The following is a 21,165-nucleotide window of genomic DNA, read 5'->3' as shown; positions in this document are numbered from 1 at the left end:
TTGTTCTGAAAGCGATGCATGGTGAGAACTTGCATCTAAATTGGGTATGTCTAAATTAGACTGAATAGAGAACACTCCCAAAGGTGGCTTTTGGTTAGAGCTAGTCAAGTAATACAGAAAAAAGTTCACAAATATTGAAAGAAACATCACCCCCAAACCTCACAGGGTCCTCCCTCCGTATGTTCACTGTACAGAGTATTTTGGGGGGTAGTGTGTTTATTTGGGTTTGCACTTTGCAGGTAAGCAGTCCCCAGTCCTTGCAGAGAATGTGCTATTTGGTATTCTCCTGTTAGAGTGCAAAATGTGGCCAAGTGTTTTGCTGAACAAGGAAGGACTTATAAATGCACTGGGTGAGGCCTACAACACTGCAGCTCTGGCTTCAGTAGGTGGCAGAGATTCTTTAAGTTTTCTTGCTCATTTACATTAAGCAAATAAACAGAATTCCCAAACCATGAAGCCCACAAATTATGTATGTAGCTACTCTGTGTAATCACAAGTTCCCTATATGGTTACTTTTATCTTCCCTCTCCCTCAAGATTTCCTCTGCCTGTATTGCTGCTGATCTTTATTAAGCCCCACATTCTACAGACATTCATGCACATGATTTACTTCATGCTTCTAGGCAGTTGCAGAGGGTTCAATAGGTGTTAAATAGGTAATGAACTAGAACACAATAGAACTGCATATCTGCACAGATCAGACTGAACACAGGGAAGTTACAGCTGTACAGAAAGTTTAGCACATGGATAAGAGTTTGCAAGGTCTTAGCTTGTAGGATCTACCAGAACTGGCACTTGTGTTTGTGCAGCACCTGGCACAAAGGATCTCTGTATCTGACCAGGATCCCTAGATCCCAATATGCTGTAAGTAATGACCTGCTACAGGGACTATAATTAGGCACCAAACAGCAAGTACTCAAAGTTCACAAAGACTCTAGGACGGGGTGTTGCCAGTATGTCTGCTGACGTTCACATCTGCAGATTGTTCATTCAAACACTGCCTGTTTTGGAATACTAAAAGATTCCCACCACCCGTCAGCTGCTACCTGACCTCTTTAAAATAAACTTGTCTTAATGGGCATGTGCCTGGATCACCGAAGAGACTATCAAATTTGGCACTATGCTGCAGTGGGAAAGCCAAGCCCGGGTGGTAGCAGTGGCTCTACATTCTTACTGTCAGATATCCTGTCATGAGGTCAAGGTTGTGGCACAGTGATGTGGGGCATGAGCCCCCTGCCTGCAGGCTGCCTGACCATTGCTTGGATAACCATTATTCCAGGCTTTTGTCACACATCATTATACAGGGATACACTTAATATCAACTAAATGAAAGGTGAATGACTGTAAGCACTTTGTCACAGCTTCAGTGGATTTTCAGCAGCGACAGCAGCGTGCCAGGCTGAGGGGCCCAGCCTACAGCTGGCAAAGCATGTTTTATGTAGCTTCGTGAACACAGATTATGCAAATGTATTCAAAGGATGTTCTCGAGGCAAATTGGTTGGAGCTAAATTTGCCCAGATGCTCTTGAATCTGCTTATTAGAGTCCTTGGCTTAAAAATTAGCTGGAACTGATGAGTTGAACCAGAGCTGACTTTAGGATCCTTGCATATTAAGAAAACCACAACTAGATTAAATGTGTGCATATCTACGTAGCATGGAAATTCAGCTCTCAATGCCTGCTCCCACTCCTCCTAAGATGAGGGCTCTACAACGCTTAACATGTGGAGATCTGGAGAGGGCTGAGTTTTTAAGTTAAGAGAAAATGAAAAAAAACAGTTTTCTCTTTCATCATGGCTTTTGATTTTTGTAACTGTGTTTCATTTTGCCTGTGGAGGCACTCCCTGGCAGTGAACTCATGCCTTCCCACTCCAGTTATACATTCCATTACCAAAGGTGAATAATCAAGACAATCATGAAGAATGAGAGAAGTATGTACTTGCTTATGCAGATAATGACCGTGAAGGATGAAATCACTTCAATCCTGAATTAAAAACAACTACTTCAGGATCCTGTTACGGTGGCAAAAGATACTGGAAGAAGGTGGAGTTGTGTTCTCTCAATGACAGCGGTATTTTTGATTCCTTGGACTTCTTTCTCTTGTAAGGGGACTATTAAGGGAAACTATTGAAACCTTTCTTTCACCTGAGTATTGACTTTAAGAAAGAAAACTGTGTCCTGAACAGTGGTTTAACCCAGTTTCTCCAAGAAAACTGATGGAACGTATCTGCTCAGCCATGGGGCATTTTCACAGACTGACCATACGTTCGCCCCATTTGTGGCCACCTCTGCAATCACTTGCAGAGCCCCAGGGCAGCAGCTCTGCCATCCCCCTGCCTCAGTCACCCTATGCCAGACACTAACTCGGATCAGCCTTGCCCTTGTGGCAGCTACACTGTGTCTGACCCCTGCCTGGGTGTACAAAGGTGGGAAAAGGGTGGGCCATTTCCTGCGCTTAAACAACTGAGCACTGTTAGCTCAGGGACAATTGAGTCTCTGGTGTTTATACTGTCTTTGTCTGGATAAACTGTATGGATGCAGTTCCAATGCAGTCACCAGGAGATTTTCTTGCTGATATTCATGGTGCCAGCATTTCACCCTTAAACTGTATTTTGGGCATCCACATCTTGAATCAGTATCTCAAACCTCTTAAAACTGCATGGTGCTTATGTTTGGATTTATCCTTTAGTATTTTCTTTTGCTGAGGAAACCAAATCTGAACATGGTTTTATAACATACGGTCTTCTTCATGCCCTATAGAAGGTAAATGTCACCTCCCTGTGATGCACTAAGTGATCCCTTTGCGTAGTCTACTCAAGTATCCTCAAAGAATTTGACACCAAGGATGTCCCAAGGGATTGGCTTCCCAATGCCACCTTCTGGGATTTGAGCACTCAGCTTAATGTAAAGCTCCAAATATTGCTGAGGTAGACAGAGATATTCAGTATCTCACACTTCACACAACCCAGATGCATTTTGCACACACCAGCTGTAATGTAAGGAACTCGGGTTAAATCAGAGAATTTCTCTTCTTTCAGCCTCCAGCTTTTCTAACTGTGTTGCAATGATTGGTCTCCAGCTGTGAGGAAATACAGAAAGCTTCTTGTTTAGTAAGTTTTCAGTAATCCTGAAGAATCCATTTCCTCCTTCCCCAAAATGGCACAGTCTGTGTTCCTTCAGAAACATCTTCCTAAATTACACCAGACACCAAAAATACCTCTCCAGTCCCATAGGCTGTGATAGGACTTATAGTATAGTTGCACTGACATTCAGTCCATAAACACTTACCATTTCCTTCTGAATTCTTCCCTGCCTTATTCTTGATAGTGTGTTAGATCTGCTAACAAGTGAGAAGAGGTCTGTAGACCTCTCACCTGTAGAGGTGAGACCATCTTGTACTCAAGAGATATCAGGAGTTAGACCTATCTGGATTTTTTGCTTGCCTTAGTATTCAATTTGTACGTCATCCTGGGACTGTCTGCAATTTTTCAGCATAAAAAACATCTGAAAAAAATTCTTAGGAAAAACTGCATATTTAAAATAAAAACAAAAATAAGCCTACCAAACAAAACAATCTTTTTATTTGTCCATAGGGCTTAGTGATTAAAAGATGATGGCATAGAAGGTTTCTGGATTTATGGATCCTCAAAAATCCTTTTCTTCCTCAATGGCAATTATACTCCTGAGAAAACGTCAGATGCCAGATCTATCCCTGGCATCTTTCAGTGGATTATTCCTAAAATAAAGAGGCTTTTCCAAGCCTGGTGGTTTCAGATGTTATGATCGATGTTTATTCATTTGTCCTCTCTTTCCATGGAACTGGCAGTGGCTGTTATTTCTGTATCCAATAGCACTGTTATGTCTGTTGCTCTAATCTAGCTACTTATATGGTCTCCACCATTGCAAAGTTTGAGCATATCCCAAGAATTAATAAAAAAAACCTAAATAAAACCCCTAGAACAATAACAAACTCTCTCCTTCTTCCTTCCCAGCCTGATCTTAGCAAGAGTTGAGTTTTTGTGCTTGTATGTGTGTGGGGAACTTACTGAGGCAAAGCTGAATTGAAGAAATGTGTCCCACCTTCAGCTGTGAAAACAGAGCGTGAAATTCTGACATGGGAGAGACCACAATGGTGACCTGGGATGCTACAAGAGTTTGTGTCAACTAGATGTGCTTCCCCTAGTTTTTCTGCTCCTTGGTCCTGGCTCAGTTGTATTTTCTATGATTCCTTGAATCTGAAAAGTTATAACATTTATGAGGGGCAGAGGGTAGAGGGGCAGAGGGTAGATGTGGAGTTTTATTTTGATAAGGAGAACTATTATTTCTGCTTGGAGTTGAGCTGCCCTAATCAGCTGTTACTGGAGGTGTTGCTTCTATTTATTCTGACCACATTTGGATCAAAATCAGCATTTCTGTGTGTCTCTTCTCCATCTTTGGGGACTGTTGTCTGCTGTTCCTGCAGACATTGTAGTCCCACAAGACAAAATTTACCCTGCAAATTCAGTCTCTGTTTTAGATAGCTGTCTCTCCAGAAGGCTGTGACTAGTTTTTAAAGGCTTGTTGGGAGTCTGGTCTTACCTTCTCACCTTTTACCCGGTTTCTTCTTGGTGCCTGCAGCCTAGGGGAAGTCTGTGGGTCTACCAGATTTGTGGGTTCACCAGCTTTGTCAAAGAAACCAAATCCTGTGTGCTTGAGATTGGCAGGATGTTGGTGAAGATTTAAGTGCATTAAATCCTACCTATATAAGAATAAGCTGAAGCTCTTGTCATGTGCTCTGAATCCAAGAGCAGCAAATGGAAGAACTACCAGTGTATGAAAATATAAATAAACACATGCCAACATTAATTGGAGGAACGTGTCCTTCTCACTGACCTCAGCCCATGTGACTGTACCTCTGCTGAAAGGGACATGAGCCCTTGATTTCTCTGTAACCAGTAGACAGAAACCTCATTTCCAGCTGACGGATTAAACTGCATGTGAGGAAATGATTCAGTGCTGGATTGTACACACCTTTTTTTAGACCTGGATCAATGAAAAGAAGTATCACTGTGTCTCATATTTGGGCTAGAAATTAAGCAATTTGCGTACTTGCAGGAATGAGATACAGTTGTCTCAGAAGTTTTTGTTGGCAATAGAACAGGCAGCTGTCAACGCTTCAGCCTAGAAGTAGATGCAGCTCATTAGGACAGTTGGATATCATCAGATTAGCTGGGCTCAGAGATAGGGTGAGACAGGAAAACATATGACAAGAACTGGCATCGCAAACCCTCCCCCTTCAGAAATCTACCTCAAAACCAAGGAATGTTGTGGTCGATCATAGCCAATATCAATACAATATATCCTAATTTGAGGGCAGACTTGCCAAGTATTTCAGCAGGGGTTTCAGTGCCCCTGGTACACATAAAAGTTATGGCATCAGTTCTGGATTAGTTACTGGGACTCTGGTAATGATGTTCCTGGCATAGCACTCCTTGCAAACACGTACTTTGGAGGAGTTCCCGTACATTTTTTTATTGTCCTCTAGAGCTGTGGTGGCAAGCTGTGTGAAATCTATCCAGAAAACTGGAAGAAATCAAAACTAAAGGGAAAAAAAACAACTAAACCTGATTAGAGATGGCAAAAGCTTTCTTGTGTAGACCTAAAAGTAGGTCTGAAATCAAAAGGATACGGGTCGACTATGTACGAATCATGGGGGAGGGAGTTTTAGACTTTCTTTCAGTTCTGTTCTAAGGCTGTCTGAAATATTTTGCTCAGTTCTGGGACCAGAAAGATGCTTGCAGACTGGAAACAATTCAAAGATAAATGGCAAACAAAAGCAGCAGCAAAAAATACCTGAGTGGCAGCAGGGACCAATTTTGAAGAAAGCTTAAACAGACTTGGGTCAGTGACAGACTAAGGTAAGCAAGGCTCTAGACAGTACTCCATGTGTACTTAAAAAATGTAAATGCAGCAGGCAGATGAAATGTTTGTCAGCATGCATTGCCATGATTTGTTTTTGTGTTCAAAACCTCTTTGTTCTAAGCACACTTCCCTTTTCAGAGCATGAGCCTTAGCTTTGCAACCCAAGCAGCAGGGATGCCTTGTGTTTCTTTAGGACTTTTCATCAGATGATCCCCAAAAGCTTTAAAAGGGTGAATTAAAGGGGCTTCACATTAAGGGAAAAAAAAAAAAAAAGGATTAATTTCTTTCTTCCAAAATGCAGTCAGCTGTGGTGTAAAGTAAAAGAGGATCTGGATTCTCCAGAGGGTGAGATCCTTCTCCCTTTACATTACTGCAGAGTTACAAAGGATTTGTTATCCAGCCTTAGTTCCTATCTGGGGACACTGTGAGCAAAGGAAAGAACAGCTCCCCAGTTATCAAGTGTGAACTGCAGCAAGCAGCACCAGGAATAGAAATTGTATCAATTAAAACGTTGGGGATGAATAAAAGAGAAAATTGCAATTTCCTTGAAGGGGATGAGGCTTGATCATTGTAACTGCTGCCTCCCTTTTTAATAATGGTGAGGATGTGCAGACATTTGTGTAATTTCTCTGCTGAGCAGCACCTCTGCTTACTCAGTAGATTACTTACTGATTTAGGCTTGCTATAGCAACACCAAAACCACTTCCTGTAGAGTATGGATGTGCTCTGCAGGCCTCCCAGGCCTACACAGTTAGCAGAAGTTATGAAACTTCATGGAGAAAACACAACACAAAGTACTAAGACGTGTGGAAGCCTTAAACAGGGGTGTAACTTCAACCACTATTTAGTCAGTGCTAAGGGAAAATAGTATTGTGATGGCCTTAGAATCTCATTATTTTTGAGATAGCTTTTAGTTTGTTAATAATCAAGAGGAGATTGCTTTATAAAGAAAATAAACAATTTTGATTTAATTTGAACAACTCCCTTAAAATACTATTTCTGTGCACACTGAGCCCACGTGATATCATTTTAAGCCTTATACTTGTATTCAGCATTCATTTAGCTTTCATTACTGACAAAATTTCAAATGCCAGAGGATGTACAAAACCTACTGGGTGATTTGCAAAATCTTCCGGTGCTGGAAAATTTTCTAATGATGAAATACTTTATTAATTGCTTCTATTTTATCTGATTTCTGGGTATTGCCACAGGAATCCTGAGGGCTTTGCAACAAGGAAGATCTGCACTCCTTAAATCATAATTTCTGGGATTATGCTAAAGCACCATGTAAAAACAAGTATTCATTATTATTCAGATAATTCTCCATTTCAAACATATCTAAGTGAGAAAAAACAAGGAATCCACCTCTAGGCTGTTTACTAATAAAATCCCCAAATATTTATGTAGAATTTGATTAGCTACTCAGTTGGTGTGATCCTGGGAAAGAAAGTTCAAGGTCTGCTTAACCTGGAGCTTTTCCTCCAATACACTTCCAACTGAATTGGGAATGGCTTTAGTAGTGTTTCTGCTAAAAGTATTCCCAATGCTTTTGATGTTGAGCTTTTGCTCACTGGCTGTTGTGTGTCCTTGGCTGTAGCAATAACACAGCAACTTTTGCTCATTTCCCTCATATTCTCAGAACAATTCAGATTTTGGTCCATGCCCAGAGAATCATAAAACCATGGACCATAACTTTGGGGACATGTTTCTACAAGCACTGGTGATGAAATTACTCCTGGAATATTGCAGTTAGTTAAAATTTCACCTTGCTGGAAAGTATTGGCAGACTGAAAGGAAGAGAAAACATCAGAAGACTTGAGAGGCTCACACATAACAAAAGATTAGAAGAATAGCTTTTGAACCAAAAGACAAGTGGTGATTTTGATGAGCACAAACAAGAAGGCCAGTGTGGATGTTTATACAGAAACATGAGAAAAATCTCATTTACCTTACAGCTGAGTCAAGGGGTGTAGTTCCCGTACATTTATTCCCTGATTGCAAAGAAAATGCCCAGCCTGGACTTAAGCATACCCCAGCTGTAAGCACTGGGTCTGTTGTGGGTACCTGCCTCACAGCCAGTCACACTGCTGGAATCAGTTTTCTGATATTCAAAGGGCAAAATATTAAAGACTGTGCAGTCTGCAGGGGCCCAGCACAGGCAGGGAGACAGCTGTCTTGTGGGATGCTGGAGGTCTGCAGAGATCTCCATGGGCTTCTCTTCCATCTCTGATTTCTGCCCTGCCAGCCTTGGAGTGCATCACTGTTTATTACCCAGAGGGGACAGCTGAATTCCTTCTGCAGCAACAGTATTTTTTTCTGATGCCAATGCCATGACCTTTATTCATGAAAAACAAAGTACAAATGGGGAAAGCAGGGTGGAACACTGTCAGAAATGTGATGTAAACAGCTACGAAGACGTGGTTGTGCTCCTCCAAAGCCATTTCCCATCAGGTAAGAATCAGAGCAACAGGCATTGCAAACACAGCAGAGATCCTATCTGATATTTTGTTAAGCTAATTGCCTATACCTAACAGTAAGGTCCAATAAAATTTACCAAATCGAACTTTTGTCAGATTAGACAACAACATCACCAACAATAGCTTCCAAAGGATTTATGGGAACAAATTCCCATTCCAGGTACCTGCTGACATTTTAAAAAAGTCAGCCTTTTTTTCTAGCATTCATGAAAGTAACATGAACAATTCACAAGAGAAGAGCTCCCATTTTGTTATGGAAACAGTCTCCGCAGTGCCCTTGAAAATTTATCCTGAGGCAAGTTTGAAATAATTCATGCTTTTGCTCTTACAAAAATATCTTCATGTTTGGAGCAAACAGCTGTTTTGCTGGTGGAGGACAGTAGAAATATGACCTGGATTTAAATCTGTATCTTACTGGGAGAACTGGGAGCTTAGCCTCCCAGTAGGGAAGTGAAAGTCAGGCAGCGACAATTGCAAAGTGCCAAGAGCTCCGGAGTGGCATGAATTCAGCTTGAGGGGAAACCTGAGTTAAAGCCAGGTGGAGTGGACATGTGGCAGTGTCTGCTGCTCCAGCTAGAGATGGTGCCTATGCCCTGAGCTCCAGCAGGCCAGTGCATGTGCCTGCATAGATGCCATACCCCTCTCCACATGGCTTCACGGGACCTCTGGAGGATATGGATGGAAAAGCTCTCAGGAGTCCACCGCACCCTGCACTGTGTGCCTCTGCTCCAGGATTTATTTGACTCTGCCATCAAGCAATCCCAGGCCCTTTTTCTGGCTGTTGCTACAGCCCAGCCTGGCCATGCAGCTCCTCTGACAGCTCCCCCAGCCACGATGGCCCCCCGCCACACTCCCTATGGGGCAACACGGACCAAGACTCTTTGTCAGTGCTGTGGGCATCCCAAATCCACTTTGGCTGCGCCAAAAGTTGGTGGGATGTGCTTCCCAAGGAAATGTAGTAGTCTGTGAGCAACTTTTCACACTTCTCTCCATGAACTTAATGAGCCTGACAGGCAAACTTGCAGGAGTAAAAATAAGGAAACTTGAGGACTTTGGCTGACACAGACAGTAAGAGAAAATGGCTTAGTGCTACAGGCAGCCTGTGGCCAACCATTCAAAAAATATTAACCATTTGTGGCCCATTTAATAATCACCAGGTGTTAAGATTGGGCTTTGAGACAAATCAGAGCTGACTAGCATTCAGCAAACAGATTTAGAGGCACAAATCTGGATTTCTTGTGCTTTGTGCTGAGCCTGTTCCATAGGGAATTGGGGAATGCCACCTGCCCACATATGAGGCGTGGCTGGTGGTTCACTGTCTTAACTCATGGGACCAGTAGTGGGTACCTGGCAGGGAAAACACGCCCATTACAGGGGCAGTCCCAGCTGAATGTGTAGCTGCCAGGCTGGAAGGATCCTGGTGTGATCCACTGTGTTGGTGGAGCTCAGCAAGGCAAACACCCCCATCATTACTGCTTTGTGTTTTGTTTGACATAATAACTGCAGGGCTACTGTGCACCCCACAGCACTGAGCCCGAGGTAGCTGAGAGAGCTCCGGGTAGCTTGGGGAAGACCTTACAAGCTCACACTGTGTATTGCTTTATATTAATGCAACTTAGTGTTTAAATGCTATTTTTCTTAGGTGGGCATTTTAAATTAACTGTTAGCAGATTTTATTAATTGCATGTAAAGGGAAGATCAGACATCATTTTTTTTTTTAAGGAACAGTAAATAGCTCACAACTTTCAGAAGGCAAGATACTTCTAAAACCAGTTGGGACCCAAACAGAAGTGGTGGCTGCTCCTGAGTCCTGGGCTGTGTTCATCAGTCCTGTCAACTCTCCTTAATTCTGGTTGCACTTATACAGAGGAGAGACTCTACGGAGGGATGCTGGACCTTCCAGGTGAAGGTGGGGAATGCAGTGTGTATGTGTGTGCATTGGCAAGGCAGAGGGAGGTTGTCAGTGTGTGGGGTTTGGGGTATTTCTGTCTCCTTAGTATTTCCGTTTGCTTGCTCCAGAGCCTTGTAGTTCCGGAGGGGCGCCGCCTTGCAGCTCTGTCCCTCACTGCCATCCCCTGCAGCCACAGGCAGCACACCAAAGGCTTGGAAAAGGTCAGAGAAGAAATTCTCCTCCCTCCAGCTTCTCTTCTTCCTCAGTGGGTTGGTCTTTCAGGAGGTGGGAGGAAACACCTTGTAAAAATACCATTGTCAAGGCTGCCTCTAAACAACACATCAGATTTGCACACTGTTAGCACATAGAGACAGGCAAGAAAACCCCCTAAAATTCTGTCTTTCCTCATAACACCACCAAGTGAGTCACCCTGGCCTCAGGCCAGGCCAGGAGCTCCTTGCCCAGGAAGCAGCCGGGTAAACTTTCCAAAACCTGCGTCTGCCTAGGTTGGGAGATGAGCGTCAGGTATCCCGAAAGAGAAGTGCAGGGATGCCATAGTGAATATTGCTGAATTTATTTTAGGCAGTGGAGATTCCGGCTGAAATATCACTTGAGAGCATGCCAAAGGCCCAGAAAAGGTAACTGCTCAGGAGGCTCAAGGTCATCCAAGCCTGGCCTCTCCTCAGTGGCACTGCTGCCTTAGGGAACAACGGTGTTGCCACTGAGGTGGAAGCCAAGGCATCCTCCTTGGGGCACGCGGGCAATGCTTTGGTGTTTGTGCCCAGGCTGTGCCGGAGGACGGCGGGCTCGGACGTGCCGGGAGAGGTCGGAGCCGCCACACGTGGGTAGCACAGCAGATGCTGCTGCGTCACTCGGCCGGGTGAAAGTGCTGCTCCCGGTGCCGGCTCTGCCTCCCCACCACCAGATGCAAGCGATTTGTTTTGCATTTGGACTGGCAGTCCGGAAAACCGAAGCGCTGTGTTTTTAAGTTTATATTATATGTTTGTTTTTCAGCTCTGTTAATTAAAGTCAGATAACTGGATGAGCAGTTACTGAATAGCTTGCAGGGTTCGTTTGAAATTTATTTTTTCTATGCACTCATTTGAAGCCCTTTCTCTGCTTGCAGTGCATTAATTCACCTAGCTAGAAATTCTATCTGTCTGAACTCGTACAAACATGCATTTGGGAGTGGTTTTGTTTCTTACAATATTTTCTCTTACTTTTTGCCTACACCTACCGATGTAATTTGTCAGAATAAACCAGGTAATTTAAAATCATTTTTTATACACTCTTCATAACTGTTTCACCACCACTTTGAGAAGGAAGGCAGCAGAGGGACCCATAAGCAAATAGAAAGAAATATGAGCATGTATGAATTCACTCAAGTGATCACTCTTCTTCCTCTCTGGCGAGTTTAATCCATCGGCTTTTCTGGATCCATCACGTAAGTCAAGAGGGTTCGCCTGCCTCAGTAAGCTCACCACCATATATTTTTGGACTATTTTCCACTGTGATGCCCACTGTCACCTGGGATGTGGTCAGGCGAAGCCTGCCCAGGTCGATGACTAGCTCCAAATGGAAATAGAAGTGGTTCTACAAGGCAGCCTCAGACTCTGAGGACCCTTTACTGCTTTCAGAGTGAGTCTGCCACAACTTCTTCCCCATCTCCCAGCCTACATCTCCTATGGCTTCCCAGCTTTCATGCAGGACCTGTGTAACCATTTTTACTTTGCAGAAGATGTTCTGCTCATGAGGCCAAAGAAATCTCTGCAGCATGGTGGGTATGTAATTAGAAGGGAAAGAGGCATATTCAACATGTGCATCATCTCCAAGCACACTTTATGCTACTGGAATACTGCTAACAGAGGACTTGGTCCACTCAGGGAACATCACTTAAACTGCCCAGACCTGAAGCTTTGCTTTCAGGACTGAAAACATCACGTGTGGACATGTGCAAGGATGTGCCAACATAAAGCAGCATTTCCTCTGGTCCACAGACAAAGCTCTGAGTAGCTCAGCAAAGCACATACCTGCTTCTTTCATGCACGAGTGAACATCACCTGAACTCAGCAGTGCCTTTCTCTATAAATCCCAACTCTTACGCATTGTGTAAATAATGACTCCAGAATTGGGTACAAGATGACTTTTTTTTTTTTTTTTTTTTTTGCAGTAAGTACATTTAGAGTCTAAGCCTTTTAGGGGCTTATATCTTGGTTATTAAAACTATCATTTGCCTTTTTTTGGAAAATTGAACTCGTGATAAAGAGGAACTTTATGTGTCAAATTCTGATGCAGAAGTTCTGGTATGCTTTTGTAAAATACAGAAGTGGAAAAATGCAGGTTCTATGGTAGAAAATTGTTTTCTTCTGTGTTTTTTAACATATTTTATATGACTGGGCCAGCAAAGAACAATGCCAACATAAAAAAAAAAATCCATTACCTGTTGATCTTGTCACATTTTGGCAAATTTAGACAGGCACTGCAAGATTTTATAAGACATGTTGTGTAATAGTTCAGGCAAAAAACGATTTAAAAAGATGAGGTAGCATACATCTAGTCCTAGGTACTTAGATTAAAAATAAAAAAACAATTGAGAAGTGCAATAACTGGATTTGCTAATGCCACATGAAATAAAAAGATGAGCACACATTTGGATTTCTGCACAGCGCGAGTGCCGCAGAATTTTCCTTAGGGAACAACCCTCTATTGGCAAAGTGTGGTCAAACAGAACAAACAAATCTTTTCTGTCTTTAATTGTTGTGATTCTGTTTAAAAGTTAGAAGACGTCAATTTTAGTGTGTGGAATGCAATTGTGAAAGAAAATGGGTTTCCTGAATTTTCAGTGATTGACTAAAATCCACACACATACTGGTTATTTTAATTTAAGGGAAAAGGATTTGGTTTCTTTATCCTGTTACATAACACTGGATCTATTCTCCCTTGAACACACAAGTATGTTTATCATTAATCTTAAAGAGAAACAGTTGTCCTTCAAAATCCTTTCTGAATTTTTGTCTATTTTTTTTAAAGTTAGATCCCAAATGACTGGGTATGAATTGATGATGAAAGCACATTGTTTATTTTTTTAATTAGATTACTTTAACCTCATTTATGCATAGTTCTTTTACTGTTCTTCCCAATAGCAACAGTGAAGAAAAAACATTGCTTTAGAGCGACTTCCAAAATGCAAAACATACGGTTCATACAGCATCCAGCAGGAGACAGAGTACCTGTTATTGCTTTTTTAGCTCACTTTTATGAAACTGGCTGGCTTTCAGTTTGGAGACATTCTTTAATAATACATACATGTTTCATTCTATAGTGCATTCCTTCCAAGAATTTTAAATTGCTCAGGAGCTCTTGAAAATCCCGGTGAAAACCTTTGGATATATGAGAGGTTTTTATTTCCAGGTAGCTGACTGTCAATTAACTTGAGACACTCACTTTTTTCAAAAGCCAGCAGGACCACTTTGGTTCCAGACTGTTTGGTTCCTCTGTGTTTGCCTCTCACTTTGGGAATCCACCCCTGTAAAACATCAGGCATTTCCAAACTCAACTGGTGTTCAGAAAGGACCAGCTCCAGCCTCTCAGACTTGCTGAGTGCCTCAAGTTAATATGTAATTAGCTTGATGTAAGGGAAGGACCAGTGCAGGCAATCCCATAATGGCTAGGCAGTCTCAAATATAAGCAAAATAGGCCACCTAGAGCATTAAAATGAGAGAATTTAATGCCAGTTGGCTACTTTTCAAGAAGACCTGTGGGTTTTAGTTGTCTTTGTGTTCGACTTGTAAACTGGGTGCATCACTGGGCTCCGTCACTGGCAGGTTCACATGATGGGGAGTGTACCAAAAACACAGGTCATGTTTTGATTTCTGTTTGATATTTTATTTATATATGATTTATATGGATAAATTAAGAAAAATTAACTGTCCAGGCCATAATTTCATGTAAAATAAACACAGACTAAAACTACAGCAACTTAGTGGATTGGGTGGATTAGTGAGATATCCTGGTATGTAACAACAACAGCAACAATTTATTCCCCAATTTAGTAATGCTTAAAATCTGCAATCCACAGTCACTCCATGATATGCAAATCCCTTACAAAATCTGCCTTCCTTTTTCGAGCTCAGGATCCTCTGCTAAAAAGGTTGACCCCATAGAGCTTTATATAGGAAATTCATGTCTAGAGAATCATTAATGCAAGGGACTTATTCAGACCATCTTTTTGCCATTTTTGCTTACACAGTCCTTTGCAGACAATGCTGTCCATTTGTCTCCTAGCTTTCTGCTGGACTTCATGCCTGGATGAATTTTGCCTTTTTAACTTGAATGTTTATATGTAAAATCTCCCCAGTCCCTGCAAAACCTCCTCTTTGTCCTTGCCCTATCTTGGTCCTGACTCCATGAAACATCATGTTCGCTTTAGCAGCCGCACAGTGAAAACAAGCTGTTCTCCTGAAAAGTGAAGAAATATTAAATCTGTTTCAATTTAAAAATGAATGAGAATTTGCTGACGAGCATATTTGAGATCCTGGTGTGATATCCCTCCCTCTGCCTTACCTGATAGAAACCTGACCTGGCTCTGCCATACTCCTGTGCTAATACGCATCCATCTGTGAAATCTGGCACTCACATCCCTGCCTCTCGAGACTTCTTTAACCGGGTGCAAATACAGCGAATCTCTCCTGACTTTCGTGCCATCTCAGTAGATTTCCACACGTTGTAGCCAAGCTGGGGATTTGGCCCAGTGTCTTTTTTAAACCCTGTGACCCAGACGTGGAGATTAAAAAAGAGTTATGTTATCGGATTAAACAGATACAAGAGGCACTCGCTGTATCAGCACCCGACACCTTAAAACTCTAGAAAGTAGATCAGCATGGTAATGGCAAAAATAGTCTCTGAGAAAGAGGGAAAATGCAAAGGAAGGTGATGACTAACTTGTGCCTTGGGGTGGGGTGCAAAAACCTGCCGCTCTGGCTGGTCGCCAAAGCAGCCACATGGATAGGGTATTCTGCTTCTTAATATTGGATACTCTCGAGGTCTGGTACACAGGTCATTTGAAGTACACCTACCTGTAACCAGAGTGATTTTGGACTGTCTTGGTTTAGGTTTGGGTTAATGTCTTCAGAGTGGGGTTTTTAAGGGGTTAGGCTTGATTGCGCTGTGAATGGCATCAGCACACGCCGAAGTCAATAGATACGCAGAAGCAAAAATTCTAACAGATTAAAGCCAGACCTACATGAAAAGGACAGTAATTTCAGGCACCATTTGTACGCTTAATATTATACACATGCTTATGCTTTGTAATTCGGGCTCCAACTTGTGATTTCAGTTACATAAGAGAGTGGAGGAGCCAAAGGCATTAGTGCTGCCATACACTGCTGCAGCTGAAGGCAGAGTTCCCCCAAATATTCATCAGGCACATTCTCAGAAGTTGTGCTGTCTCATAATGAAATAGCAAACAGCCATGTGCATATCTATGACACAAAAGGACTAATTATTATTATTATTCTTCCACTTAGTTCCAGGTACTGTGTACATGCTTCTGACTTCAAAACAGCTTTGGCTGCTGGTTTTTTACCCCAAACATATTTTTTTTTAAACACAGAGAGCAACCATGTGCTTTGTGTGTCTGACTTTTAATGAGTGAGGAGCAACAGAACAGAGAAAGCCAGACACAAAATACAGGCTTTGATTCCCCTAGAGAACTTGAGCAAAATATTCCACTGCTGTCACTGGTACAGCTGTGCTGGCAGGATCCTTCATACAGACAAGGCTCCAGCCGCTACTTACATTTCACCGATGTGACTGCTTGTTCCTAATCTGCATCAAGGCATCCTCACTGCAACCAAACAAGTGGCTGCACCAGTGAGAAACGTTTTGCCTCATTCCCTAGTGTAGCCAGAGCTTGCCTGTGTTTGTAGTCCCTCGTGGAGTCTCACAAAATGTGAGCTGCCTTCTGAAGGATGCCTACGAATCGAAGCTGCAGTACACAAGAAAGCTGAATCAGAAGACGTAGGTGGCAGCATGGACTACATCGTTACAAGTTTAAACCAGGCTGTTCGGTGGAGATATGACATCAATTAGCTGCATATATCCTATACTTCTATCTCTTTTTCGGCTAAAAACCTACTCACTTTGGAAATCTGCTCAGATACTGGAAAATCACATGGGCACTGCAGTCAGGGCAATTGGATGTGTGACTGTGGCACAGTGTGTTTGGCATCCTGTACTGCCAGCAAGGAGTGTGCAGAAGGGGTGCAGCTTTTGCAAGAACCAACTAAGGAAATCAGCCTTTTCTAGAGACCTCCCTGGAGGGTGCTGTGATGGAATTTGTTCCCCCAGAAGCCTGTGCATAGGCAACGGGCTCCAGAGGTGGGCTCCCAATGACTGCTGTCCTAGTTTGTGGTGTAGGAAGGTAGCATCTTGTATCCAGGAAAGCCTGGAGAGCAGAGCTGTGGGGACTGTTCACTCTTTTTTGGTGCATCTCTGCTGTTCCCAGTGTCGTTAGTGCCGCGGGACTTCTGCGAAACACAGATGGCCCAAAATATCCTTTCACCACTACTCTGCTCCCACAATGCAAACGGTATTTTGCAGTACAGAGGATCTTACTAAGTCTTCAGCAGGGGTTATATGAAAATTCCTCACGACTCTGTGTGCTGCTGGACCCTTTCATTAAGAGAACCAGAGGGGATGCAGGTAGGAGAGCGAGGACATATTTGAGTCATATACCCGTTCGCCTGCAGGGGAAAAGCACCAGCTTTCGGTTCTGTGAAACCCAACGCAAGACAAAACGTTGCCCTGCTCATTTTCCCTGCCGATCGCCCCGGCCGTACTTTGTTCTCCAGCTGCGACTGGGACTGCCCGGTGTCGGGGACTGCGCTTTTGGGAGGCGGCAGAGCAGAGCAAGGAGATCCCGGCCGCCCAGGCACCTGCCAGGCCACGCTCCCGTGCTGCCTTCTCCAGCAGCACACGGCTGCCGAGACCAAACGCCTCCAAAGCCTGGCAGGGCGGCACCGGGTCCAGAGTACAGTTTCCCGGGAAGAAAAGTGGCCGCGGAAGATCAGAGCCAGGGCCCGGGCGCAGCGACGGGCAGAGCTGGTGACAGCGCCGTGGGATGCTTTGACTGCGAGAAGGGCGCTCTTTGTGTGAAGATAAAAAATAACGATTAAAAAGAACGCACGAAAATAAAAAATAGCGAGAGGAGAGCGACGGCTGGGAGCCCTCGTTCCGCTCCTTCCCCGCCGCGGGACACGGGCCGGCCCCGGGCCAGCCCCGCTCCCGCTGCCCGCGACAGCCGCGGGGGAGGGCGGGCGGCCCGGGGCGGCCCCCCCGGGTGGCGGCGGCCGCTGCCCCGCACCCGCCCACCCCTCCCCGCCGCCCCGCGGCCGCCTGCCAAGCCCGGGCTCCGCCGCCGTGTCTGCGGCATGGCCCCTCCTCCCCCACACCCCTTCCTTTAGGCTCCCCCCTCCCCAGCAAAGAAGAGGCCGTGCCGGTGTTTTTCCACTCAGCAGGATGGGTGATGCTCAAAGCTCCCTCATTAGACAACAGACACGAGAGGTCAGGAAGAAAGCGCTTATAAATTACCGTTTCCTCCAGCTCGGCGCTGCTAGTCGCGCCGCACCGCTCCGCCGGACGCGCCGCACCGCCGCAGGGGCGCAGCGGCGCGCAGGCACCGCGGCCAGCGGACGCAGGTACCGGCGCCTCCCGGGCGGGAGGGCGGGCGGGCGGCGGGGCTGCCGCTGCTGCCGCTGCCGCTGCTGCCGCTGCGGTGGTGGCGGCGGCGGGGCCGGCGCGGATCGCCCCGGATCCCCCCTCTCTGCGAACAAAGGGGCGGCCGCTCCGCGCCCAGCGGAGCCGAACCGAGCCGGGCCGGTGGCGGCGGCATCGTCGTCCCTTTGTCCGCCCCGGCTCGGGGTGCCCCGCGGGCGCGCTTTCCCTTCCCCCTCTTACGTTTATTTGTTAATTCATCCTTCTCCTTCCAGCCCCCTCCTCCCCAGCTTTCCCATTACCCCGGCGGGGTTTTTGCTTCCCGGCGATTATTTACCCCACACCTCCCCCCACCTTGCGTTAACTTTTTTTGGCGATAACAGTTCTCAGCAATTCCCCGTTGCTGGCGGCCCTCCAGCACATCTAGGGCGCACGCTTCTCTCCCCGGCTATTTTTGTCCATTTTCTCTCTCCTTCCCACCCCTCCCCGCCGTGTTTTCTCTGGCTGCCGTGCGCTAACCTCGAGTGAAGAGGCTGGTACGGGCAATGCTACATCTGATGCTAATGGGCCTACCTGGTGGGTAATAATGCTGCTGATGCTTTCTTGCTGTTTCCCTCGTTTTCCTTTTTATTCCCTTCGTTTTCCATTTATTTCGTTGGTTTGATGCTGAAATCAAAGTTGTGATTGGGGCTTGGAAATAAAATGCAGGGACTGCACAGAGCAGGTTACTGAGCTCAGCGTGGTGTGAAGGGGTGATAATTTTGGGTTCGTCTGGGGGTAACTTGTATCCGAAATTCACCCGCTGGCTTTAAGATAATGAATGCCCATCGCTGCCTGAATATTGTACCAGGCGCTACGTGGGAGGACTCACAAGGTTTCCATATAAGAACATGGGAGAATTTATTTCACCCAGGCGAAGAAATGTGCAGAGTATGTGTTATTTATGAAGCTGAAGGCAAGCTGTGTTATCCTTAGGCAGCTCCGAGAGTGACAAAACTTGGTATTTAGAAATTGTAAAAGCTGATTTCTGCTGTTTAGTAAGAGCTGCATTTAAAGGGAAGCATAGATGAAGCAAAAAAAAAAGGAAAAAAGTAGTGGGAGAGAATCCAGATAAACACAACTAAATACAACCCCACACGTATTTCAGCACAGTTTGTGCCAAGGTGTAAAGATGGATTTTTTTTTTGTTAGTTCCCATTTTTTTAACCGTATTGGGAAAGGCATTAAGAAAATGTGCCGAGAGGAGCTGGTTACGTTGATAGTGCTATTTTGGTAACTGCATTTTTTTTTTATTGCTTGCATGTGAAAATGTTTTGAGTTTTGGACTAGGAAAACAGTGAGGCAGCCCTGACAGGGGCATATGTCATCAGCTGTGTAATTTGGGGCTCAGATGACAGTTGCTACCAGTTTAGATTTTATGAGTTTAGGTTTGAGGGTAAATCAGCCCGTTAAAACCTGCTGCGGTGGAATTTGGAGGGGAGAGGCTTTGGTGAAAACTCTGATGGTTGTTGACAGCGGGCTCTTTACCTCTGGGTCCACATTCAGGAGAGCTGACTGCTGTGTTACCGAAAGGTTTCCCCGAAGGTTATTGGGGGGTTTTTTTAAAGCAAAATGTGTGAGCAGCTGAGGCAGCCAGCAGCATGACAGTGTCCCTTGCATGGACTAAGTCAAGGCTGAAGCACGAGTGTGAAGAGAGAATGGCTGTGTTGCCTGGTTAAACTGACACTGGAAACTTTATTTTTGGCACTTTCAGAGACAGTATCTTCGTGCTGCTTCTTCAACTGTCTCTTATCTGCTTTGCATGTTCTTTTTTTTTTTTTTTTCTTCCCCCCTGTATTTGCCTTTCACCTCTGTCCCTCCCTGTTCCCACCTCTCACGCTTTGGGCTGTGCTAAGGAAGCTCCCACTGGAGGGCGACAGACACCTTTACCGCTCCCTAGGTGCTGCCCGGGCGGGGAGGGACCCCGACCCCGGGGCCGGGAGAGGAAAGGCCGCTTCTTGCTGTCATTTATTAACCTGCTTCTTTCACCGTGCGCTGCGAGGGTTATTTTCTGTCATACTTCGCAAAAGACAGGAGATTGCAGGTGGCACCGTGATACCTGGAGGCCCCAAGAAGGTGGTTGCATGCTCGGGGATGCTAAATCAAAATCCTGGGGCATTTGGCTTGTATGCTTAGGAATCTTGTTCTGGAGTCCAGTAGAAACTGGGAATCTTTCAAATGCTACTGACTTTTGTTTTATTTTGCTGTAACCAGGAGCTAAATTTGGCGTTCAGCTCTTTGTTGGTAGTCCCTAATGTGTAGGTTTTGGGTTGCCTGGTGCTTTCATGTCAGAGGTGAAATGTTGGGGCTGTAGCAGGAGGCTTCAGTCAGTGTGAAATGCTGTCAGAGAAGAGGTGTTATATTGCCTGGGAAAACTAGGAAGACACTTTAGATTGGCTTGCTCTTGCTATAGAGTGCTTGGGAAACCTCTTGTGCCTGAGCAGAATCCTGTTTGTAAAGCCTCGGTGAGGATCTTGTCTTACAGCTAATCATTGCTAGTATTTCAGTGAGGGTTTTTTTAATCAATACTCTTAGTGTATCTTAGTGGCTTCCAGCCAGGTCTTATGGGCTGAATGTTTCCAAAAAGACTCTCAGGCACTTTCAACACGCTGCCATGTTTCCCAGGCAGTGATACTCCCAGGATTTTCATCAGTGCACCTCAAGACTTAGTGGCAATCCTCTATTATTTTAATTTTGCCCTTTCTAGGTTTTCCAGTGCCCCATAGTTTTGCCTCAGTGGGTAACAGGGCAACATTGCCCCAATGCCCCAGTGGCAGTGTTGCCAGTTCCACCAGTAAGGGGAGTCAGCAGTGATGCCCTGCCTGGGGTTTTAACCACGCTGGCAAACAACTCTGAAAAGATAATGCTGATTAGTTTATTTTAAATTTAACCATATTGCAACACATAAAAATGGATGGGAAAGCACTGGTAGTTAAAGCCTTTTGTAAGTAATGCTTATTTGATTGGTCATATGAATAAATTGTAGATCATTTAAGAAGTGAAGCTTTGAATAGATTACTCAGTAGGATTAGTGCCTTCGACTTCTTTCATCACTAACTTAATTTACATGACCAGAATGGATCAGGGTTATGTTTTTTAAAGTAATCCTGAGTCTACTTCAGTAAGAGCTTTATACACAGAACTCAAG

At 44.6% G+C, this 21,165-nt stretch overlaps 1 protein-coding gene and 1 long non-coding RNA gene across 14 annotated transcripts in view; one reads left to right on the top strand and one right to left on the bottom strand.

The window, feature by feature from the left end:
- The window catches only part of SLC6A6 (solute carrier family 6 member 6), a 93,504-nt gene that overhangs the window by 18,252 nt on the left and 54,087 nt on the right, over nt 1-21,165 (top strand). For 4 of the 13 annotated variants that reach the window (XM_064667472.1, XM_064667464.1, XM_064667463.1 and 1 more), the window contains exon 1: nt 18,034-18,554. The exons of 3 other annotated variants lie outside the window; for them this stretch is intronic. Coding sequence is in view for 3 of the 10 variants with exons in the window: in XM_064667464.1 (XP_064523534.1) it covers nt 18,524-18,554 (31 nt within the window). In the remaining 7 variants the exon portion in view is untranslated. Of the gene's footprint in view, nt 1-17,737; nt 17,963-18,033; nt 18,555-21,165 lie in introns of those variants that run through there. 6 more of the 13 variants (XM_064667467.1, XM_064667465.1, XM_064667468.1 and 3 more) reach the window with 4 other exon arrangements.
- LOC135420265 (uncharacterized) lies at nt 13,322-19,020 on the bottom strand. The gene is made up of 2 exons (XR_010433433.1): nt 18,552-19,020; nt 13,322-17,410 (listed from the first exon to the last, which is right to left on the bottom strand). It is a non-coding gene; the product is annotated as an uncharacterized LOC135420265 (long non-coding RNA).

The sequence above is a fragment of the Pseudopipra pipra genome, chromosome 11, assembly GCF_036250125.1.
Source record: "Pseudopipra pipra isolate bDixPip1 chromosome 11, bDixPip1.hap1, whole genome shotgun sequence".
NCBI lineage: Eukaryota > Metazoa > Chordata > Aves > Passeriformes > Pipridae > Pseudopipra > Pseudopipra pipra.
The sequence above is the reverse complement of the archived record's forward strand: the minus strand, read 5'-3'. Positions and strand labels throughout refer to the sequence as shown.